Source organism: Camarhynchus parvulus, chromosome 3 (genome assembly GCF_901933205.1).
Source record: "Camarhynchus parvulus chromosome 3, STF_HiC, whole genome shotgun sequence".
Taxonomy (NCBI): domain Eukaryota; kingdom Metazoa; phylum Chordata; class Aves; order Passeriformes; family Thraupidae; genus Camarhynchus; species Camarhynchus parvulus.
Genome location: NC_044573.1, coordinates 80,834,333 through 80,859,821, shown reverse-complemented (window position 1 = coordinate 80,859,821; position 25,489 = coordinate 80,834,333). Strand labels below are relative to the sequence as shown.

General features: G+C 39.7%; 1 protein-coding gene across 2 annotated transcripts in view; it reads left to right on the top strand.

Annotated features, from left to right (window-relative positions):
- COLEC11 (collectin subfamily member 11) overlaps positions 1–22,413 on the top strand; it is a 35,858-nt gene extending 13,445 nt beyond the window's left edge. The window contains exons 2-7 of one of the 2 annotated variants that reach the window (XM_030945590.1): positions 2,994–3,149; positions 8,853–8,924; positions 18,991–19,062; positions 19,672–19,725; positions 21,398–21,493; positions 21,668–22,413. In XM_030945590.1, coding sequence (XP_030801450.1) covers positions 3,020–3,149; positions 8,853–8,924; positions 18,991–19,062; positions 19,672–19,725; positions 21,398–21,493; positions 21,668–22,059 — 816 coding nt within the window. In that variant the 5' untranslated portion in view covers positions 2,994–3,019 and the 3' untranslated portion in view covers positions 22,060–22,413. Of the gene's footprint in view, positions 1–2,993; positions 3,150–8,852; positions 8,925–18,990; positions 19,063–19,671; positions 19,726–21,397; positions 21,494–21,649 lie in introns of both variants that reach the window. The other variant, XM_030945589.1, reaches the window with a different exon arrangement.
- The last annotated feature ends 3,076 nt before the right edge of the window (positions 22,414–25,489 follow it).

Below are 25,489 nucleotides of genomic sequence, written 5' to 3'. Positions count from 1 at the left end.
TTTCATTCCACTCTCCAATTTGTCCGTCAAGAATCCTTATCACCAGTCTGCCAGGTGCTCATGCTGAAACAGCCTAATTTCCAGGCTTTCAGCTGGGTATCTGAACCACTTGGCTTGAAAGCCTTTTTGTCTGATCTTCTGAATCCTGAAGTGCTCCCACTACATAAAAAAGGTGGGATATCCTGCCTGGGATGTCCTGCAGGCTGGTGACCAGATGTTCTCCTGGAAAAGGGTTGTTTTGTCTAACTACTTTGAAGTGAACTTGCCAACACTTAATATGAAATTCAGAGTTGCAGACTAAGGCAGCACAGAATCTGAAAAATATGACAGCTAAAACTTAAGGCATCATCCAGGCTGAACAGCCCCAACTCTCTCAGCCTGTTTTTTGTAGGAGAGGTGGTCCATCTCTCTGATCAACTTTGTGTCCCTCCTGTGGACACATTCTAACAGATCCATGTGTGGCTTTATGGTGTACCTTCTCCTCTAGCTCCTGTTCCTCATCCTTGAGTGGCAAAACTCAGTTTTGCCCTGTACACTTGAGAAACCTCAAGTGATAATTGCTGCAATTGTGACAAAACTTACCATGGCCTAAATATTTGAGCAGCAGTTCCACACTTTCCTAGGTATTCTTTCTGGTTGGCAAAGCTTGTCCATGTAGTAGCTTATGCCTGACCTATTCTAGGACTGCATGGCAGGTTGTGGAAAATCTCAGATAGTCCCTGTTCCTCCCTTGCCCCATGGGAAAATTACCCAACTTTACCCAGGATTACCTTTTCCCTAGGGTTTCCTGGCCTACTGTAGCCCATCAGACTATGACGGTATTGAGATCTCTTGACCCAACAGCTCTTCCCAGCTCAAAGCATAGATAACCATCTTTTAAGGTGTGGTCCTCCAGCTGGAGGTCTCTCTCCTTTGGAAAGAAACCTGGGGAAAAGATTTGCGTCAAAAGGGACTCACAGCATATACGAGTCTTTGCACCAGATCTGGATGATCAGTAAGAACTTAGGGGTGTATTGTGGCAACCCCCTGTCCCTCATTTGGATGTAGCAACAGATGGTGTAGCAAGGGGGTTGTGAGGCAAGGTTGTTGGAACCTGGCCTGTAACTCATGCAATGCCCTCCACACACGAAGAAGGGGACAAAATCTGCTCCCATCAGATTCCCTTGCTATGGTCTCCTAGGGGATAATGGAAGCACAAACTGGACAGTAATTCAGAGGGACAATTTATTCCCCCAACTCCAAAATCATCTACTTGCTGCTAAGACATCTCTTATGCCAGTTAATACCTTCAGGCCATCCCAAAAATAACAGTTCTGCTCTCCTAGATCCCCAACTTGTTGAGGCATACAGACCCACATACTGGTCCCACAGCTGTGCCTAATCCTATCTGGCTTATTTTTGAAGGGATTCAGGGAGTGGAAATTAATATAGCCCAATCTTCTTGTTCCAGATGTAAAATGCACATGCTCTTATGGTGTCTATAAAGGATGATAAAAAACCTGTTATGACTTTCAGCTTATTTGTGTGTTACTGAGCTCTGATTAAGGACAGACTGGAAAAATGTATCAGAAATACATAAATAACACTTTTGTCAAAGTATTTTTACAGGCCTCCTAGATACTGTTTTTCACAGTCCTTTCACACAAACTCCATTTCTGTTTGGTTGTTTTCTGGGACATCTATTCACAGCCTAATTTCAGGCAAGCCATTTCACTTGTCAGCTTTGACTAGGATATGTTTCAAAGGTGATTCTCTTCAGGAGTTATTGAAGATTCTGATTCAACTTTATTGAGTGATACAGTGAAATATTACCTGCCTTCCACCCTCAATGACTTATATGAGGGCTATTGTATCAGACAATTTGCCTGGGAACAATTCCAGTGCTCAGGTAGATGGGAAGTGAATTTTCAGGCCTTTGAATTGGTTCATCTGTTACTGAATTGCCTCTTTAGAGCAGTATCCACTCCAAGTGGGAACTTAGTACTGACAACTTTCAGGGCAAGGCCAGGTGGCCAAGAAGGCCAATGATGTCCTGCCCTTTATCAGCAATGGTGTGGCCAGCAGGACCAGGGCAGTGATTTCCCCCTCTACTTGGCACTGATGAGTTTACACCTCAAATCCTGTGTTCAGTTCTGGGTGCCTCACTGCAAGAAGGACGTGGAGGTGCTGGAATATGTCCAGAGATGGGTAACAGAGCTGGTGAAGGTTCTGGAGCACAAGTCCTGTGAAGAATGGGGTTTAGCCTAGAGAAAAGGAGGTGCAGGGGAGACCTTATTGCTCTTTACAAGTACTTGAGAGGAGGTTGTAGCCAGGGTGGAGATGGTCGTTTTTCCCAGGTTACAAGAAATAGGGACAAGAGGAAATGGCCTCAATTTGTGCAAGAGGGAGTTTAGATTATACATTAGGAAGAAATTACTTCATGGAAAGGGTTGTCAAGCACTGGAATAGGCTGCCCAGAGAAGTAGTTGAGTCACCATTCCTGGACATATTTCAGAGACATGTAGATGTGGCACTTGGGGACATGGCTTAGTGGCAGACTTGGCAGTCCTGGGTTAATGGTTGGCTGATGATCTTAGAGGTCTTTTCCATCCTAAGCAATCCTGTGATTCTAAGCCTACATGCTGCATTATCTCCTTTTACCTTTCCAGATAGCTGCCTCCAATCATGCAGAGAAATCCTCCAATCACCTCCAGAAAACATGCACACAGAATTGCCTATTACTGGCATTGTTTGATCTCCTTCTTGTTTAATTAAATTTCTCCCGAGCTTTATCCCATCCAGTCTATCAGCAAAAAAACCTGCTAAATATGCTGCTACCTGTTTCATGGGTGACTGAGGAACATAAAACCTGCTTGGAGGAGCTGCACATGTGCTTCTCATGCTGTGTGGGTTACGGCACACAAATATATATTGTGTTTGTAGTGGGATGTAGTTGTAGAAACTCTTGAAAGCCTTTGGAATTCTTATAACTGTTTATTCATTCTTTTGTTTAGGAGTCAGTGACCTGTAAGTGCTCATTATGAAGAGAGATCTGGTTTTCTTGGTGACTCTAATTAGCCTTGCCTTCCTGTCACTGCTAAGATCTGGATATCCTCAACACATTGCAGAGGAGTCCTGCTCTGTTCAGATTCTTGTTCCAGGCCTCAAAGGTAATGTGAAAACCTACTTATTATTCAAATATTAATATTTTTGTTCTAACAGGCTCAGTTGTGTAAATGACAGTTTTAACAAAGAAGGTACCTCTCAGTTGTCCTCTAATTTGCCCCTGTTTGTAGCCTCCTTAAAAATGGAATTTTAAGGTCCATAAGGTGAAATTAAATGATTCGGAGAATGCATGCCAGTTTCCCAGATTTGTTCATGATTACTAGTGCTTGTTACTCTTATTCATTGCCTGGTTGCTCTGTGTTTATACTGAGCAGTGGTACACATATCCAAAAACTGTAACATCAGGCCCTACCTTATATCTGGAGAGGTTTTCATTTCCATTTTGCAATGTAATAGGAATTATTTTGTGTTTTCTTGTCTTATGTTTGTCTTCTTTTGATTTTTTTTTAAAGCTCAAATACCTCTTAGAAGAAAGCAAACATTAGTTAGGTTTTTGGCGTTTCTATAGTTTTTTTTTGAAAAAGGCAACATTTTTATATGCCCCCAAACTCTTGCCCAAAGAAGGTGGTGTAATAAATTATTGATCTTTTCATAGGAAAAAATATATCTTGCATAAGAAATCAGCCACTGGGAAGAATTAACATTTTAAAGCAACAACATCCATTATGGTTGTTGAAATCCCAGCCCTGTTTAGTCAATAACAATAATTCCCCTTGTGAAGACTATGACATTTCTGTTGAAATATAACACTTTTGAACATGGGGAAATACTTTTTAACTAAGGACAAAAAAAACCACGAAAACCACCAGTTTATCATCAACAATAATAAAAAAAGCATTGTGTAAGAACCACACAACAAACCTTTCAGTTTTTCTTGTAATTATGCCTTGTAGTGTCACAAAACCCACCCAACCAGAACTGCTGCCATTAATCTTTTCTGTACCAGTCTGGGCTTTCCTGAGGTGCCTGAGGGCCACAGGATGGACTGCAGGCATTGCCTGTTGTGGTTAACGGATTGGGAAGGGTGAGGCTCAGTTCTGTTCTGCAGCTAAATTGTTCACACAGCTGAATTGTGAGCCTAGCTTGGCCAGGGGTAAACTGCCCTCTCCAGGCATTGCCCAATTTGTGTGTGCCCTCTGCTTGGGGCAAGAGACTTGGCCTACAGGGATGTGGGCTGTGCTTGGCCAATTGGCTTTAATAATATGTTTATTTTTAATATTTATTATTATCTATCTATTATTATTATATTATATTATATTATATTATATTATATTATATTATATTATATTATATTATATTATATTATATTATATTATATTATATTATATTATATTATATTATATTATATTATATTATATTATATTATATTATATTATATTATATTATATTATATTATATTTGGAGCTTTGGATGCCTGAACTCAGCCAAAAGCTGTTCTTTACTATTTACTTCAATAAGTGGCTTTTGATCTTAATAATATATAGACCTTCTACAGATGTTCTAATGAGAGAGAACAACACTATATCCAGGCCTTCTGAGGTTTAACTAAGGCTTGAGTAAAGTTGTTTAATTTGTTTGATACATTTACTGTGTAAAAGTGACTTACAGAGGAGAACACCACCAAGTTAAATATAAGTTGTCCAAATTTGCACGAAAGATCAGTCAAAGGGTCAGATTTCACAGCCCCAAGCTTTGAAAATATTTTTCATATCAAAGAACTTGACAGAATGAGTTTTGTGACTTCTTTGCATTGATTTTCTTATTTTTGTAATCAGTCAAAATTAGCATCTATGATTACCATTGTAATGCAAGGAATATTATTTATTTATTTATTTATTTATTTATTTATTTATTTAATTAATTATTATTATTAATTATGCGCAGCAGAGGTTTTTAAAATGTGTAAACTGTGCAGGACCTTTTGGCAGATGACAATTCTGAGCCTGGAAACCAGAGAGAGGCCTGAAAGCCACTGTGTGTTAATGATTTCACTCAGTTTCATAAGATATAAGCCTTGCAAAATTGAGAGAGATTGATGTACAAATTCAGTGAAGCACAAAATGACCTGATACAGACCTAGTTAATGTGAAATGCCTAAAAAGCTTTCAGTGGTCCAACTATGCTGTCAGAGGGACTGGCTGCTCAGAGAGGTGGCGATGAGATACTGCTGTCCCCCGCTGGCACAACTCCAATCCATTTTACTGGCCAAGGCTTCCTTTAAACTCAGCACGCGTGTGGCCATGTGCCCAAATTTAGCTGCCATGCAGCAGGATTTGCTCACTGCAGCTTTTAGATCTGCACCATCTCCTCCTCCTTCCCTGGGCTGTCAGCAACATCTCCAGTGGTGGAGAAATAGAGTTCCACACTGCTGCTGGGCATGGCTATGTCAGAACTTGGGAAAAATGCAAGAAATTAGGGAGACCATGGGATATGTGAATGGCAGAGGATAGACACTTAAGAGGTGGTGCAAAAAGTGGAGCCCAAATGGGGTGATGAAGGAGGAAGTCATCAGGGAAAAGTACACAGAAGCAGGGGAGCATAAAGGAGGAATTTTAGAAAAACAGAAGGAAATAATAGGGAAAAACAAAGAAAGAAGAGCTCAAGAATCAGAGTGGAGAGACTGGAAACTAAATAAATGTAAAATGACACAAAATCAATTAAGATCCCACAGAGTAAAAGAGAAAATCAGAAGGGGCATGAGATGAGAACGGAGGTGGAAATAGATGAGGAAGAAATCCACTAAAGACACCAAGAATAGTAAAAGCACAAATGACATTAAAGTCAGCAGTTTAGGTCTTAGGGACAGGTTTTCATGGTTTGTGGTTTGGTGGTTTTTCTGTTTGGTTGATTTTTTGGGGTTTGTTTGTTTGTTGGTTTTGGTTTTGAGGTTTTTGTATGTTTGGGGTATTTTTGTTTTGGTTTGATTTATTGGTGGTTTTTTTTCTTTGTTTTTTGTAGTCATTTTGGTGGGGATTTTTAGGGGGACAGGTTTTGGTAGGTTGGTTATTTTTTAACTCAAGACTATACAGGAGCAAGACAAAAAGTGTAAGGAAAAAAACATGGCTCTGAGAATGTAGACAGCAGACTGAACCATGTTTTAGAAAGCCAGCAATATTAATAACAAGAAAAGTGTGCCGTGTGTGAAAAAGCAATGGATGATGAAGCCTCACTTCACAGCTCACTCATATTCTTCCTAAAGTCCGGTTTCTTTTGATAGGCACATGAAATTGAAGTTACTACTATTGTGGAGGAAAAAAATAACACAGAACAGTTCTTCAAAGCTTAAATTCTCAGCTTGCCATCTTGTTTTGTCTCCCTTCTGGAGTCTAAAGCAGGAGTCATCCTAATAGTCTCAATGATGTTCAATACATTAAAAAATTAATGCAATGTTAAAAAACCCAGTTTTTTTACACCCAGACTTGATGCATCTACTCACATGGGGAATATGAGTAATGGAAAGAAGTTATCACCAGACAGGAATGCTTAATAGCTGACGTAGTTTGGCAGGGCTAAATTTCTTTTTGGAGTGTGGGGCATCTCAGCACTGTGGAGCACTACTGACATCTCACCCTGTCTCAGCTGCATAGACAATGCTGCACTGTGCTGACAAGGAAAGTTTCCTGCAGTGGGGCTGGAGCAAATGTCCAGGGAGGGATGGAGAGCAGACTGAGCAAGAGGTGCAAGTGATAAGGGACTGTGGCTGGTGGAAGAGGCCTCAACAGACCAGTCAGGTAGGGACCATAATGCATAGATCACAGCCTTCTGCTCTGAAGGGACTTGATTGTAGGTCGAGGGACTGGAGACCAGAAAGGAGGCACAGGGGTGTCTTTCTTTATTTCATGAATTAAGAAGTTAAACATTATTGGTTTTTGGTGAAAAACTAAATTGATTGTCTTGACAGAAAACTGTTTTGTTGCCCATGATACCTGCACAGGCTTTGCTTCCTCAATTTCCACAATGCTCAGGGTACAAGCAGCAAGAATAGGGACTTACACAAGGCAAAGCTGTGCTGTACCACTGAGCAGTCCCTCTTGGCCAAGGTCCTGCTCCTTAAAACAGCTGAGAAGAAAAAAATGTCAACTGGTCTGTAGCTGGGCCTGTAATGGAGCAATCTCCTCCTGGAGAAAGTTTTTAAAACACCCACACTAAGGAATGCAGTGTCATCGTATTATAAGAATAAATGCAGGCAAGCGTAATGGCCTGGAGCAAGAGTGATCTATTTTATTGATCCCTAATGCACAGCTTTCACTCTGAAGAACGTGTAAAGCAATAGGCTGTAATAGCCTGCTCTCAGCCTCCAGAGAGCAAGGGAAAGTCATTGTCAGGATTTATCTTTGGGAAGCAAAGAACTCATAACCAGCCCTGAGGGGTGAAAGGCAATCATGGAAAGCCTATTGGTTACTTGATAATAAAAATGTAACGTTCCCAAATGTGCCAAATTATAGCCTGTTTCATACTAACAATATTATTCACTGGGGGTTATGTGAAGTTTGTCCTCATTAAGGTCAGAGAATGGCCTATTTTTGCATGTCTGAAGGGAGGGAAGATGGTCTGGAGCAGCCTGAAGAATGAAAATATAACAGATGGAGGGCTGACTTCAGCTCACAGCCACCTAGGTCTACAATAAAGAGAGAGATTTGGAAAGAGAGCTGGAGGCTCCATATTTGAAATGTGCCATAGTGTGACATGTTTTTAGATGTCATCTCTGTGACTCCTCTCTGAACCACAGCTGCCAGCTATGCCAGAGAGCTGGGCTTGTGGGCTGCATGATAACCGCTGACTTTCCTGCTGTGGTGTTCCCATCAGCTTCCTGGAGAGCAGCTATGCTCACTGTCCTCCATAGAAATACAGTGTTGGGATATCATATGTGCTGTGCTAACTCTGGGTCTTACATACCAGCACTTTATATCCTGTGGAAGCCATAGAACTTTCTTCTCCTTCCTCATATAAATGTTGTTTTGTCAAGGTGGCTGTATAAATCATTCTTTAACCTTCTGTTTGTCAGAGATTTTAATTTTATGTCAATGGCAGACTACAGTGGTAGTGTAGCTGTGGTAGTGGGCAAAACAAGCTAAGCATCCCCAAATTTTTAATGAAAGGCACCAGGGAGGCAAACACTTTTTACAGAAAGTGATGTTTAAATATGCTGAATATAATGATGTACCACAAGCTATGTGCATGTCAATACACTACATAGTGATTCATACTTCAGAGATTAAAAAGCACAGTATATAACTGGGGATATGAAGCAGGGAGTTAATGCTTTCATGCTTAAAAATGGCCCTCTAATGATGGATGTAGCAGTGCTTTCTTATAGGCCTCAAAAATGGCATTTTTTTCCTTTTAATTTGAGGTCATAGTTAAGCCATTTTCACTTGAGACTTAAGGACATCCTTAGCAGAGGCTTGGAAAGAGTTTGGTGAACACAGAAGTTTTTGTGCTAAGTTGGGGTCTGATTCTGAAGCTTCTGCTTAAATGAATTGGCTTTTTGAAGGTCAGTGATATAAGTAACATCCACAAAACTAGACCTGTTGTATAAGGCTTCAGTAATGTATTGACAGGGTTTTCCTGTGTCTGCATCAACTGAAGAAAAATCTGTTTTCTGTCAGTCAAGTAAAGCTGTTAAATCAGATCACATCTGCTTCTGTTTTTTTCACTGAGGAGAATGGCATTCTTGTCATGGCTGCTAACAGAAAATAGTCCTGGTTTAATATGATTCTTCTTTTTGTTTACTTTTGTATCAACAGGGGAGGCTGGAGAAAAGGGGGAGAAAGGTGCTCCAGGTCGTCCAGGCAGAGTTGGACCTCCAGGAGAAAAAGGTAACTGATAAAGAAAATATTTTGGAAGTCATTCCTGAGAAAATGCTGCTTTTTCTTGTGAGCTGATGAGGATGGGGGTCCTTGCTCCCTTAACTGGGTGACCAGTTAATCCTTGGCCATTTCTGTTTTGTGCTATTGTGATTTAACCCCAACCAACAGCTCAGCCCCACATGACCACTCAGTCATATCCCCTGGTTTGGATGAGGGAGAGAATCAGAAGGGTAAAAGAGAGAACCCATGGGTTGGGATAAAGATACTTTAATAGGGAAAGCAAAGGCCACATGCACACAAGCAGAGCATAACAAGGAATGAATTCAGTGCTTCACAAGGGCGGGCAAGTGTTCAGCCATCCCCAGGAGAGCAGGGCCCCATCACACATAATGTGACTTGGGAAGACAAACACCATCACTCCAAATGTCCCCCTATTCCTTCTTCTTCCCCCAGCTTTACATACTGAGCACAATTCCATACATTAGGGAATTTCCCTTGGGTCAGCTGGGCTCAGCTGTCCTGGCTGTGTTCCCTCCCAGCTTTGTGTGCACTCCCAGCTCCTCACTGGTCGGGTGGGGTGACGAGCAGAAAATGCCTTCATCCTGTGCAAGCACTGTTCAGTAATAATGAATGTTTCTGTGTTATCAACATTGCTTTGGTCACACATCCCAAATATAGCACCCTCAGAACTACAATGATAAGAATTAACTTAATTTAATTTAGCCAAAACCAGTACAACTATATGCACTCCTTTGTAGACTAAGTATTTTCTTCTGGTTAAAAAGATATATTTTGGAAATTAAAAAAAAATCTCAATTTTTTAAAAAGGTCTTTGTGAAGAAAGGCATCATCATGTCTCCTTCATAATTTGCCTTCTGCAAATGAAAACCTTGTATTAGATCAGAGGGGAAAACTTCACAAGGCTCAATTTTCTTGTTTCTTTTTTTTGTGAATTTGAACACTCACAACATCTTAATTAAAACCATTGAGGGAAGGCAGTAAGCCATAATAGGCAAAGATGAACATGAGTGTTCCCACATTTTTTGGATATGGGGAAATGGTGATAAATTTGTTTGCATTGTAGTTCAAAAATATTTTGAGCTCTTGAGAAGAATGGTGCTCAACAGTATTCAGTTATGCAGCTGAGGGAAACATAGCACTCTGTCTTGCAGAAAATTCTGGTTTTTCACATTTGGTTTCCTCCTGAAGCAAGGAGGAAATTTGACCTTCATAAGTTTTCTGGGAGGTTTGTGTTCTGAAAGGTTCAAATTAGCAGGAGTCAAATTCTTTGACTTCAATATTGAAATTAAAGATTGACATTCCTGTCATTAGAAGGTTAGAGCTAGCTTTTACTGAACTGAGTTTACAATCTTTCTTTCAAAGCAACTGTAAAGATAATTTATGCTTCCTTGTGATGATGCATGATCCATTATGTTGTTCTTTTAGGCAGTTACAGAAGTCTGATACTGATTAGCTAGGGACCAAAATTCATAGCTAGTGCTCTTCCTCCTACAATACATTTTATAACTTCCATGAGGGGTGTGTGTGTTCAGTCAATGTATTTCCCTTATGTAGATTTACTTTCAAAGATGACTCTTAGAAAAAAAATATTGGAAACTAAAATTTTGGCTCTTGTAAGGTAATGCAGCCTGAAGTGTAGATGACAGAATATTTTAGGTTAAATGGTCGTCAAGAGCTCATCTAGTCCAATCTCCTGCTTTAAACAGGGCAGACTTCAATATCAGAGCAGATTTCTCAGGGCCTTGTCCAGTAGACTTTTGAAAATCTCCAAGGATGGAGATTCCACATAAATTTTAATCAGTCTGTTTCACTGGTGTCATTATGAAGACCTGTTGTAGCTTGTAATCAAGGGCATCTTTCCCTTTCTCTGTGTGTCTCTGAGAAGAAAAGGCTGCATCTTCTCTAGAAACTGCTTGTAAGTAGTGGAAGACTGTAATTAATTCCCCCCTCGCCTTTCTATACTCTGAGCTAAATAAAACCATCTTCCTCAGCTGGACTTCAGTTTGCTTCTCATGTATGAGGGCCGAAAAGTCTCTGGGTCCTCTAAGGCAAAGGAGTTTTTTACCCAGCCATGGGCCAGACTTCATCAAAGTATTGCAGATGAGGAGCTTAGGATCTGGCTGAACCCATGATATTCCTGCCAATGCATTTCTGCATCTTGTCCAGCTCCTCCTGACTGGCAGGGCCACCCTCCAATGCACCAACCATTCCTACCAGCATGGAGCATCTTCTACTTCATCCTCCCTTTCAGCAGTGAAGGACTCCCTAGCAGCTGCTGGTTAGACTCTGGGGCCTTGCAGCAGCACCAGCTAGCCCTCTCAGCACCCCTGAATTCCTTCGGCTCGTGTACATCCAGGTGAAGCATTCCCTCACTCAATTGTCAGCTGCCATGAGTAGCTTGTCCTCCCCAGATCTTGGCTACCAGACATGCAGAACTGGGAGGCCAGAGAGCAGCCCTTGCCAGCAGAGACAAAGCAAAGAAAGCACCAAGTGCCTCAGCCTTCTCTGTGTCCTTTGGCATGAGATTGTCTTGACAACTCCTTCAGAACCCCTCTCACCACACTGAGACTCACCACATGAGTGCTCCTGCATGTTTCTATATCTTGGCATATTGTCATGTCACTTCAAAATGCTTTGTCCATCTGAGATGTGAAAGTACTCTTTTTCAGTCAGGGCAATCCATGATGTGGCATTTCATTTATTTATTTTCCACTGTAAAATTGCTTTTGTTTGAAAAATAGTTCTCGTGAGGTATGCTTGATTAATGCTAACAGCAGTAGTAATTTTCTAGTTTTTCTTACCTACAAAAGTCCAGAATTCTGATGAGACTGAAAGAAGAAACACTGAAGTGGAAACACACTATGAGAAAATATAAGTGAAACAGAAAAGAGATTAAAGAAAATTGAATACTAATGCATGCTGTATCGGTATTTTTCCAGGTAGTGCTTTCAACTAAACACAGGCAAAATTTCTTGCTACTTCTGTAGCAACATATTTTTCTGCTTTCCTTTTTTCATAGAGAAATTTCTACAAACAAGCTCTTGTTTAAAGTGAGTTCTAATTAACTAGTCATTTCATTAATGCTGTACATTTTGTAGATATTTGTCTTGATCAACTCCTTCCCACAAATACTTCGTCAAAGAAAATAACACAGATACCTTAAAAACAATTTGGATTATATGGCACCACTTTCATCATGATACTACATCCAGTACACTTTGAATGTCACAGCGTTAACTGGATAAGCAAACAGACTTCACAGATGTAATTTCTGGTCCTTGGAAAGGACACAGAAGAATATTCAACTTTGACCTGGAGAAACCTTTCAGTCTCCTGACCTTTCAGTCTCTGGTTAACCTCCACAGATTGTGTGTAATGTGCAGACCTGTAGCTGAGTTCATGCATAAATACTTTTCTAGACTCTCAAGCTGCACGAGACTGAGTACATTGTCTTCCAACAGACCAAGGATTTTCCTATTTCTAATCCAGAAGATGGAACATTCAGACAAAAATAAAATATAACAATATGTTTGGCAAAAATAATTGTTCCTTCATTTTGCATTTGCCCCTAAAACCACCCACAGACAGCAGTCCTGCTTCTATGCAGTAGTCTGTTGAATTTCAGTCAGTGTGTAAGCATGTGTTCAACCACTTCTATTTATCTTGAAGCCTGATAATTTTGTCTTGGTCTAATATTTGACTCCTTCTGTTGATGCAAGCTGGTAAATTCTATTTTTTTGGTCTCCTCTTTGAGTAAGTGATGGTTTACATGAGGGAGAAACTGTAATCCTTCTGCCACATTTGTAGAGGTTTCTACTTTTGGTCTTTACATCATCAAAATCACACTAATCTTTTTTCTTTTATTTTTTTCTTTCCCCTTTCTTTGTTTCATTTTTCTAGCAAGTTCATCGAAGAAAATGTACTTAGTTTCTTTGAACTTCATAGATGTATAATAACCATAAAATAGCTTACAAAAGAAACTATCTTCTTATGGAATATTTGACCTGAACAGCTCAAGATCAGAAAGTGCTGCAGATGTTTTTATCGTATCTCTCCTCATGATATTTTCAGATTTTGGTAACTCAGAAAAATTAAAAATTAAAACTTTCTGGTGCTTACCTGAAATTAATTTTGTTCTGACTGTACTGATGCTTCAGGGTGACATCAGAGATACTGATGTCTTTGGGTGCTGATTAAGGTTAAATTCCACTTACTTTCCTCATTGCTTTTAATTAATTGTATAGGTCAATTATGATGCATGGCATGTCAGCAGAATATAAAACTGTGTTGGCCTTATGTAAAGCATGGGGCACTGGGTCGAGTACAATGGCTGTTTCAGATGAAAGCAGTGCAAGTTTTGGGCTGTGAAGTTCACAGAATTAACTTTCCCATTTGCGCTGATGGCTGTACTGTGCTCTTCCATGCTGGGATTAAACTCAGTTATTTAACTGAGTCCTGGTGTGGTCTGTGAGGCCATAACTTCCATCTTTTCAAATTCCACACAGACAGTTCTGTACCAGTACCATTCTGTGAATATTCCCACAGTGCCTTACAGCAATCAAAATAAGGAGGGCAAAGTGGATTTACACTTGGAATGTAACATTGAAGGAACAGAACATTAAAATTATGTTCTTCAAGATATTTCAATTTTCTTAGAGCCATAACCATTTTAAATGTATATTATTTTAGTATTTTAATTTCAGCCTTTATACATTGTACTGAATTTATATTCAACTATAATGGTATGTGATACAGTGTCACATACTGTTCTTGGGCTTGCAACTCAATTGTCTCTACCTTTGCAGTGTTAACACAGTGATTTTGACTTTTGCCAGCTAACACTTTCCCAGGTATATTTTGGGAGCTAACACAATGAGCAGTTTGCAAGATTATCTTGGCTTGAAGAGTAAGACAATTTAGTATCGTGAAGTGTCCCATTCTTGACTACCTGGTTCCCACTGCCAGGGAATAATCCCAGGCATTTAGTTTACTAATACAGCCACAACCTCTTAAGTAGAAGAGAAGACTCATTAATTTAACTGGATTGGAGCCAGAGTGCTCAGTCATTTGTATAATCAAATTCTAAAAAGAGGTAATAATATCTTAATTTATATTTTATTATTACTGATTGCTTATTAATATGTAATCAATCAATCCTTTGCATTTCTGAGTCAATTTCTACATGAATTTATTGCTCACTAAGGAGTGCTGCAGGCAGTATTCCATATAAAAGTCCTGACATTGACAGCTGTGAATTCGCAAAGTGGGTATCTGGTTCAAAACTGTCTTTCAGTTCCACCTGAACTCAATAGGATTTTGAGAAAATACTGCTAAACTGAGTGGGCAAAAAGGTGGCAGATGGGCTTCAATGTAAATAAATATATTGCCTGGGGAAATTAGGGATGCATGATTTAATCCATACTTAAATGATGCCAAACCCCCTAACTGTCACTTAAAACTCAAGGACTGCTCTGAAGTCATTAGCAAGAGTCCCAAGGCCAACAGAACACTGCCCATCATCACAGAAGGATGACAAAAGGACAAAGGACAAAACAGGAAGCTTCTTTTGCAGCTGATTTTGTTCTGTACAAAAGCCTGACATGTACTGTCTCAAGAATGTTCTTTTGGCCTCTGTCTCAAAAAGGACTTGAGAGGTAAAAGATGGGCACCAAAAATGTGAAAAAGAGGAGCTGCCTCAGAAGGAGAAACTGGACAGACTGAGACTCTTCCATCTGTAGAGAGTAGTCTGAGGAGGTTATAATCAAGATTACAGAATCACCAGATCCCATTGTACCCGAACTAGGAGGCACTCTCTGAAGCTGCTGGGGACAGGGCCAGCAATTTCACCTGCAGATAGTGGCTGTGGTTGTGGGATCTTCCTGGACTGCACCTTCTGCTGCCACCACAGGAAACAAAGTCTTGGGCTAGAGGAACCACTGGTTTGAAGAAGCTTGGTGATATATTGTTAACATAATTCTAGTGAGATAATGTTTCATGAGGGCGCTTATTTGTCCTTGCTTGCTGCCAAATAGAAACTCCTCCATTCAGGAATGTACTGTACTATTTTCACTTTGGCTTTGAATGTACTTTCAAATCCTTTAAACGTTTCTGCTGCCTCTCTAGATTGGATGATTTCTCACTAGCTTTAGTTTCCTTTGCAGATTTTCTAGCTATTCTGATTATGATACCTGTCTAACATGAGTGGGATGGATCCCTGCTCAGAGGTGTTTATTTTTCCATTGCCTACTGTGGGAGTTTAGATAAATATCTTAGACTAAAACCCCTAACTTTAGGGTGGCTCATGCTGGGTGAAATTGATTTGCCCCAGCTATATAAAATGCCTCCTGTGCTTATGCACTGTTCATTCACGTAAGGATATCTGTTTAACATTGTTGGTGACACAGATGGTGGGATCAAGTGCACCCTCAGCAGGTTTGCCAACACCACCAAGCTGTGTGGCACAGTCAACACGCTGGAGGGAAGGAATGCCACCCAGAGGGACCTGGACAGGCTTGAGGTGGGCCCATGAAGTTCAACAAGACCTAGTGCAAGTTCCTGCATCTGGGTTGCGGCAATCCCAAGCACAAATACAGACTGAGCAGAGAATGGATTGAGAAGAGCCTGGAGGAGAAGAATTTGGGGGTGTTGGTTTAAGAGAAGCTCAACATGAGCTGGCCATGTGCCCTTGCAGCCCAGAAATCCAACAACATCCTGGGCTGCATCAACAGCAGCATGGACAGCAGGCTGAGGGAAGTAATTCTCCCACTCTACCCTGCTTTCATGAGAGCCCTGGCTCTGGGGCCCCCAACATAAAATGGACATGGACCTGTTGGAGCAAGTCCAGAGGACAGCCACAAAGATGATCAGAGGTGGATGGGACACCTCTGCCTTGAAGACAGGCTGAGAGAGTTTGGCTTCTTCAACATGCAGAAGAGAAGGCTCTAGGGAGACCTTAGAGCCTCTTCCAGTAAAGGGGACCTACAAGAAAGCTGGAAAGGGCATGTAATAATAGGACAAAGAAGAATGGCTTTAAATTGAAAGTGGGCAAGTTTAGATTAGATATAAGGAAGAAATTATTTACTGTGAGGATGGTGAGACCTTGGAACAAGTTTCCCAGAGAAGCTATGGATTCTCCATCCCTCAAAGAGTGTTCAAGGGCATGTTGGATGGCGCCCTGAGTAACCTGATCTTGTGGAAGGTGTCCCTGCCCATGGAAGGGGGTTGGGACTAGATGATCCTTAATGTTGCTTCCAACTCAGGCCATTTCATGATTCTATGATAGGATGTAACTTCTTGTAGCCACTTACCAAGAGTGAGTACCTCAGCAATTGGTGGTTCCCTCACCAATCACTGACCTTCATTAGTGTGGATAATTTATATTTTTCAGTGTAAAGCAGTTCTGTAGCCTGTTGACATATTTGGAATTTTCTGATTTCCAGTTGCCAATAGTTTTTTTTTAAAAATGAAGTGTCCTGAATGCAGATTACTACTATAGCATCATTATATCCTTTAAAAATATCATTCTTATTCAAGTCAGGCAATCTATTTGCATTGGGAATGCTGACTGCTGCAAGACTACTGAGGTGCACTGGGGGAAAGACCTTTTAATCTTCATCTATATATTATGTTCTCTTCCTAAGTATCCTCTGCAGACTGCTGTTAAAGATGGCACTAGATTCAAGAGACCTTTGGTGTGGTTTGGTACACTTCTACTTTCCTTGTTAGGTAGGTGTCTGTGATGTTCTCTATGTCAAATCATGAATTTGATTTGATTTGTCTTAAAATCCTTAAGTTTGGGAAGAAAACTACTGCTCTCTTCTTTTTAACAGGATTAGATTAAATTTGTCTGTGATATGGTGAATTTGCATTTCTGCTAGATTTTTCTTTTTGATGCCTTTTTCTTTTTCTAGATAGTTTTATACCTTCTTGTCTGTTCCAAATAATCCTGATGAGATTGCCCATACTCTGTGATCCCCATTTATAGTATGGCACAGAGTACAACCCCTCATTTTTTCACTTGTTTTGCAGCCCACCATTCATCTCTGGAATTTTATTTCTTCACTTATTTGTGGGCCTGAAAAAGCCACCAAGAAGATAATTTAGAATTTCCTCCTCTTCAGTTCCTTCCCAAATCCTTTAAACCTTCTATAATTGGTTCCAATCTATGCCACCTTCATCTGGGAGATGACAGATGACTTTCTTCAGTTCTCTATTCACTCTTTGTGTTTGATTTCCTATTTTTGGTCTATGGAGACTTAATTTCTTTTATTGTCCCCATTTCTTTCCAGCTATCACTTCCTGATTTCATTAAGACTCAGACTGCATTTTTGACAACCATAGGGCCACTAAAAAGGGCTTTACAAAAGGTATTAAAACTTCTGAAACCCTCAAGGCAGATGGGTCTCTCTTGAAACTTTGTGATTTATTCTGCAGAAGAAGCAGAATAAGCAAGCCCCTGGAGTGGAAGCAGGGGTTAGTCACTGTAAGAGAAACCCAAATGTGAACAATTCTTTTAATGAGGAAAGGAGATTTAATGTATGTCTTCATTGCTTGAGATAACACACTTTCCTTTTGCTTCTGAGCAGAGCACATGGGTTTTACTGGCTGTGACTGAGAAGCAGTTAATTTTCTAGGCAATTTCTACAAGAAAGAAAGTGAAATAATTTTATATATTTTATTTTATTTACACATTAGATCAATGAGTTTATTTAATTTCAGGTGTAGCAGCCTGAAAAGAGAAAGAATTCAAACATCTGATAATCTTTTATGTGGTAATCCCAATTCAATAATCTGCAAAGCAAGAGACATCATTTTCAGAGCAACTTGATAAACTGATTACAAGCTGGTACTTCCAGTAGGAGTAGATAAGAGAAAGATATTTTTGTTTTCTGGTGAAAGCCTGTGTCCAGTAGTGTCTGAATTTGATACTTGTTAGAAACAAAGGAAAATGATTGATTGCAGGACTTGCCAATAATTAATCAGACCAGCAAACCACACATATTTAGCTTCTCTCAATTCAGAGGAAATGGTTTCTTTCTGGCCCATACCATCAAGTGACAAGGGTTGCTTGAGACTTCATGGAGTAATAGATATAACATCTCTTAGCCCAGCAGTGATCAGTTTATATTCTGAAACTTGTTATTGATTTCACCTTTAAGTTAATGGTAATGACAAAATGGGTAATAAAATTATCCAGCGTTCAAAAATGCACGTCTGTCCAGATGCAGTAGCAACAGGGGGGAGCAGATCTTCAGTTGTCATGGATCCACAGCTGAGGCTGAGCTGTGACAGTTTGCACAAGTCCAGTTGCTGGATCCCTCTGGTGGGTTTTCCTCCTAGCTTGTCTCATTGTTTCCTTGCACCTGTGTAGTAGACCAGAGCACAGCAGATGTTGCTTTCAGCAAAGAAACAATCTTTTCAACAGTCACTGAAAACAACTTCATAAATATTTCCTAAAGCAGTTTTGGGCTTAGATTTCTGCAGGATGGGAGCCTCAGCAGGCATTCATCCCTGCAGTCCCTCCATACCCGCTCTCCTCTAACAGTGTGGTACAGAGGGAAACCTACCTCATATGACAGTATTTATGTTGTATAAATAAGTCATTAAGCCCAAAGCCAGCCCTCAGTTACAGTGGAATCACTGTCTGAGATGAAAAGTCAGTTGTGCTTGGATCCTTTACGTCTTCTCAACTCCATGATAGTTTTAATCTGCTGATCCATGCTTGAATGCAACAATCCTCTGTATTTTCAACATAATTCTGTCATGATCTGCTGAAAGGAGTTTGGAAAAGCTTTTCCAGTGGTTTTCAAAAAAGAACTGTTGACAATTACACCTTCATGCCTTGTTAATGTCACTTGTTTAGCAAAGATAAAATCACTGTCTAGGTTGCTGTATGTAAGTTCTCCACAAGGATTGAGCTAGACCTCTATAGTTCAATGAATATTTGGGGTATAGAATTTGTTAATTTTAAAAACTGATATTGCAAACATAGTAGAATCTGAATGAATCAGACTACATTGCTACCTTGTGCCTTTCATCTTTCTGTTATGTATAGGAGAAATGGGGGACAAAGGACAGAAAGGCAGCATAGGACGTCATGGAAAAATTGGTCCTATTGGTTCAAAAGGTAGGTTTAATTCAATTATTTATCCATTTTTGTTTCAGGAGAAAAATGTGTGATCATTATGTTTCAGAAAAGTTTAGGGGCTTGAAAAATGGCTAACAAGTCTCACAGTTTACTGTAGTAGGAATTTTCTCACACTGTAGTCAGACAGGTCACTGAGATCTCTCAACCAGTTACCTTTGCTGTGGCAGCAGTATATTTAGTCTTAAAGGACTGTGAGTATTCTGATTTGAGGATAAATAAAGAACTTTGCACTGTCACACAAGTGTGGACAGTTAAAGAAGATGGGAAGATGTGCTGTACTTTGGCAGACTTTATGATTCAAAACTTAGGTATATCCAGCCTTTTCCCTCTACAGCATCTAAATTTACTAGTTCTGTGAAATTTATGAATGTCAAGAAGTGAATATTGGTGCATATTATTTGGGTTCAAGTTTCATAGGTTTGGCTGGCCTTTATTGTGGAATGACTAGGATAGAAAAATCTTTATTTTTGCTTGGGCATATTTCTACTCTACATGTTTGAATTTTACTAGAAAAATGATAGATAAGTGTTAAATGAACTATTGACAGAAAAGGCAGCATTAACATTATGTTATTTTTCATGTCTCCAGGTGAAAAAGGAGATAATGGTGACATAGGACCACCAGGTCCTAATGGTGACCCAGGTAATCCATAACACACCTTGTTTATGTGAAAGACTTTTCATCACTAAAAATACATCTGTTTACATACTGGGGGAAATAATACATTATTTTTTTCATCAGTACTGTAATATTTAACTGTGAAATTTTCAAATTACTTAAAATCATTGAAGTTGCAGCAGTTGCTGGACTTGTAGTGTATATGCTAAAACATATCTCATACTTTCTCTGAGGAGCAATCTCTCCAGAAGCCTAATGGGAAATGAAGCCAGACTGTCTGTATCATTCATCACCAGGGGAAAGGGATGTTTCTGCATATCTCTCTTTGTCTTCCAGTCAACACAAAGGAGCAGGTTGGATGTTCCTGCCCATCCATGGATTATAGTTATAGGAGCAGGAGATTGTCAAGAACACAGATCACAGAATGGGTCAGGTTGGAATGGACCACATTGGGTCAGCTGGTCCAACCCCTGCTCAAGCAGGGTAATCCCAGAGGACATGGCTCAGGATTGTGTCCAGACAGTTCTCGAATATCCCCAGGGATGGAAACTCCACAACTCCTCTGGGCAATCTGTTCTAGTGCTCAGTTACCCACATAGTAAAGAAGTTCTTCCTCATGTCCAGGAGGAACTTCCTGTGCATCAATTTCTGCCCATTGCCTCCTGTCCTATTGCTTGGCACCACCAAGCAGAACTTGGCTTGGTCTTCTCTTCACCCTCTCTTCAGATTCTTACATGGAGGTGCATGGATCTTTCAGAGGTGTAAAATGTTCTAGAGAAACAGCCTAGCATAAGTGCAAGCCTTGCAAGAGTGGCAGGTTTGGATTGGACTGAATTCATCCCTTCCTGGCAGAGTGCATTGGAGGCGCACAGATTAGATTTCTCATGAGAACATAATTTGTCACTGTAATTCTTGAGCCAGCATGCTGTGCACCTGGCCAGCATGCACAGTTTTGCAGGGCAAGTACCCTGTGCTTAGGCTGACTTACACAACTGAGCAGAGTAATTGGGTAGTCCAATGCAGATTTTAATAATTACATACAGAATTGCAAACTGTAATAAATGCAAATGGTAATTGATCCTTATTTTGAGATTTGTGGCCAGAGATGTACCAATTATTCTTTTAGTATTCACATTTGGATTATCTTTGTCAAACCTATACCCTAATTTGGGTTAACAGATGATTTTCTAGTGTCTAATTTTATTGTCAGAAGTATTGTAAATTCTGTACTTTCAAAAACACAGAACTGCATTTTGCAGGTAATTATGTGCAATATGTGGTTGGAATTTTGAATCTGCTGGGATATATTCCTTGGGAAGAACTTGCAAACAATGTTTTTTCTGTGAAAGAAATCATTGAGAAAACTAAAGAAAATAATTTTACTGAAAATGGGAATTTTTGAAAAATGTTTTTAGTAAAAAAATATTGTGGGTGTTTTGCAGAGAATATCTATCTGTGTTTAGGTTAGTACTAATTATTCAGGATGGAAGATTCCTAGGAGGTGAACTGACCTGTTTTGCACAGGTCTAGACACCCCAGAGAATCATATAATGGTGCAGAGTAGTGAAGGTTCTAATTTTCTGTCTGTTACTTGCAAGACAGCTTTCTCCAGAGCTGCCACGCCGGGCCTTTTCATAAAGATAATTGTTGAAATTAGGTAGCTTTTTGATTTGGGTGTATCTATATCATTTCACAGGCATCCCTTGTGAGTGCAGTCAGCTACGGAAGGCTATTGGTGAAATGGATATTCAAGTAGCCCAGCTGACGACAGAACTAAAATTCATAAAAAATGGTAGGTTAATTTTACATAACTCCTTTCCTTTCTTTTTGCCCCATTTTATCGGTGTAATCGCTCGTAAAGAGTGCCACCGTTCCACCTCTGATTTGTGAAGCTGTTTTGGGGTGTGCAGTGACTTGGTTTATAGAAATGCGAGTGCTCACTTTTCAGCACTGCCCTCCCCCGCAGCTGTCGCCGGCGTGCGCGAGACCGACAATAAGATCTACCTGCTGGTCAAGGAGGAGAAGAGGTACAAGGAGGCCCAGCTGTACTGCCATGGACGAGGAGGGACGCTGAGCATGCCCAAGGACGAGACTGCCAACAACCTGATTGCCTCGTACATCAACCAAGCTGGGCTCACCAGGGTCTTCATTGGGATTAACGACCTGGAGAAAGAGGGGAATTTCGTCTACTCCGACCGGTCGCCCATGCAGACCTTCAACAAATGGCGCAGCGGGGAGCCCAACAACGCCTACGACGAGGAGGACTGTGTGGAGATGGTGGCCTCTGGGGGCTGGAATGATGTTGCCTGTCACATTACCATGTATTTCGTGTGCGAATTTGACAAAGAAAATGTCTAAGCTGCTCTGCTCTTTCTCTGTTTTAAGAAAAATGTTTAAGACAATGGTAAAAGTTACTCCATGTTTATAGAGTACAAGTGAAATTTTGCAAGTATGCGGCGTCAGGGTTGTACAGCTGTAAATACAGTTTAGGTATTTCAAATATCAGAATTTACCCTTCAGAAGGGAAGAGCAGTAATAAGGCATAGCTTGGTTGGCTTTTTTATTTGTAGGAAAATATATGTGTTTAGATAAAAATGTGCTTTGGGACTAAATTTTGCCCTTACAACAGTTAACAACTGTGATTGCATGACTGTAAGGGAAGGCAGAATTTGGCCTCTAGTTGTTAGAATGGTAAGAATTAGATTCCTGATATTCTTTTATCTTAGTAAAATTTGTAGTTATAAAAGCTAATAACTTGTAGTGCTACAGGGATATTTTGGCAACAAGACATATTTTGACTACTCCAGTTAATAAGTACAAGTATTAGTCAGTTTTTTGAATGTTACAATATTTGTTGTTTGGTTTTTTTTTAAACTAGCCAAAGCAAACCAAAAGTCAAGATTCCTACCAATTTTGTAATGTTTCTTCATTAATGTATGACCAAAAAGCATTTAAGTAAACTGAATTTTGTGCTGTGGGAGGAAAAAGTCTAGTGAAAGGTGTCCTGGCCCATGGCAGGGGGTTGGAACTAAATAACCTTTAAGGTTTCTTCCAACCCAAACTATTCTATGATTCCATGATTCTATGTAATGAAAATTCTTATAATTTAGTACTAAGAGGGTTTCCATCCAGATGGTGTTTTGGGGTTGGCTAAATGTAAAAGTAACAATTTGATTTTCTTCGTTCCTCAGTAGAACGTGATTCAGTGCATGAAGTATTTCAGGCCCTAAATAATTTCCTAAAGTAAATGTTTCACATTTCTTTAAGATAATCTTGGTGCATCTTGTTACAAAACAAGCAAAATTACCAGCTCTCCACAATTTAAGGCAGACTTCATATATATGCAATAAGCTCGTGAAAACACATTAGGGATCAGTTCCTTTTAGTAAGAAAACAGCTTACATGTTTACACAGATTGTTAAAACAATCCCCTGAAAAGCAGAAAAGTTTCCAAAATTTTCCTGTGTATATAGCAGTAATAAATAACTTTGCACAAATAATTTATGTACCAAATTTACAATTGCATGCGATGGAAAAAGGGATGTATATTTTAAAAAAACCCATCATAATTTCAGAAAATAAATGATGAATTACTTTAAATCTTCCCAGGAGCCAGTTGCATGCCACCTCATCTCACTGTTAGGCATAGGAAAAACAAAAAAAATCTTTAACAGTGGTTCTTTAGGAATACCTTGCACAGTGTTTTAAGATAATTTTTAAGGATAAATGATCCTTGCATAATATTCTGATCAAAATGCATATCTGATCATTATGGCAGATTGGTGTATAGGGTATCCATAGTGGATATGGCATGTGGTCCCAGAGATTTCATTACAGCAAGGAAACCAACTCAAAAACTCTGCTGTGCTGCAGCATGTAAACAATCAATGGCCATACAATGCTGTTCATATCCACAGACACTGACATTATTTGATTTATATACCTAAGAGAACAAACTGTTTTGTTTGCTATATTTACTCTGTAAATCTTACTCCTTTATATATATATATATATATGTTTGCTATTAATTTTGAAGATCACTAGCAGTACTATATTATCCTATAGTATTTGATTATCAGCCCAGCTCCAGGGAAATCACTCAAAATGAATGGGTCCTTTGATTGCTTTATTTTCTTTTAATAAAGATAGGTATGATACCTGTGTGTTAGTCATTCTTCCAACTGCATATTGAAATCTGTTAAATAATGTGAATCTCTTTCTACACTAATATTCAAAGACTCTATAGAATTTGCAGGGAGCTAACAATTCCAGTAGAGCAATTTGTTTAGAGTAGTGCTTTGAATATCATGATTGTTTCCTGCCTGCTATAGAAATCCTCAGAAACCATTTAAATCTCCAACATACTTTTGTCAAATCATTGTTGCTATATTAAAACAGTCCAAACCTGAGATACAGATATTTGAAGCTCCCTCATTATGTGTGCTGTTTTTCACCTAGATTTTGAAAGTTTCTGTTGTATTGTTCAGTTTCCTCAGAAAGATGAAAAGAGGCCTTTTATGGAGATAAGAAGCTTTTTGAGATGCCAAATGCTCCTACTTTAGCTGAAGTCACATCAGGTTTTAAAGATTTCCTAGATATGTGTAGCATTTAAACAGTCTCAATTTCTACTAAAATTTAGGACAAAAAGTAAAAGCAATGAAAAAACATTTGTTTTTCCTAGTTTTCATGCTCTTCAGGATATTTTTTGGTAGTGCTTGATATGTGAGGTAGAAACTACATTAGTTTCATTGTCAGATACCTGTATGCTGGCTGCAGCAGCTTTTATTTCACCATTTGGGAAAGGGAGCAAGGCTAGTGTGTAAGGTCTGTAGCTGTCCTGCAAGGGGCAACAAGAGCACATCTGTTTTGAGGAACTGGGTGGGAAATGATGGAGGAATTGGAAATGAATGAGCCCTTCATAATTTCTTTCACCCTCGTTGCTGATGCCTGTAGGTAGACCCTTGCTGGAGCAGAAATCAATGTTGCATGTAGTGCTCAGCCTGCATGAAGCCTGCTGACATGCTTGGTAAGGTTTCCTTTATTCTCCCTGGAATTTGGTACTATTGTTTTTTTTTAAAAATAAAATGATAAGTTAATTTTACTTGGGGTGTTTTCCATGTGCATTAAAACCTGCAATTGTAATATAATTACTCATTTTGTGTAGCTCTGCAGAAGCCTTTGGAACATGTCTGTCTGGCAAGCACAAGGGTTTCTCAGACTATTCTTATATGCTCTATATTTGATAGATAACATTTCCTCATAAATATATCCCCATAGCCCTTTCTTATTTTATTCTTGAATAAAGGGCATTCTATGGCATTTTAAAAAGCCAATAATAGCAGTATTTTTTTTTTTTAATATAGTCACCCATTCAGGTTTTTGAATTGCTTCTTCACATAAAATGTGGATTTCATTCAACTGTACTCTTTACTGTATACCTTTAGCTGCCAGGGCTGTGTGTTGCAGTATTGATGGCAGGGCAGACGTGCACCGCCCTTCTGGGAGGGGGCTTGGTGAAGATAAAGCATTTAACTGGCTGAGTCCAAGGGGACATCTTGGGAGAGCAGTGGATCATGTCTGATCCTGATCACCGTCCAAATCTGCCACTCTACAACCTCACTGCTTGGTGGAAAGTGTTGCTCCCACTTGCCTTGTTATTCTGCTCAGCTCCTGGCTCACCATCCCTCGTGAACCAGCTGCTCCTCGCTGTGCTCTGACGGCTGACATGATTATCCCTGCAAATATGGGTTTGTTACAGGTTTGTTAGCAGCAGAACTTCTCCCCGACT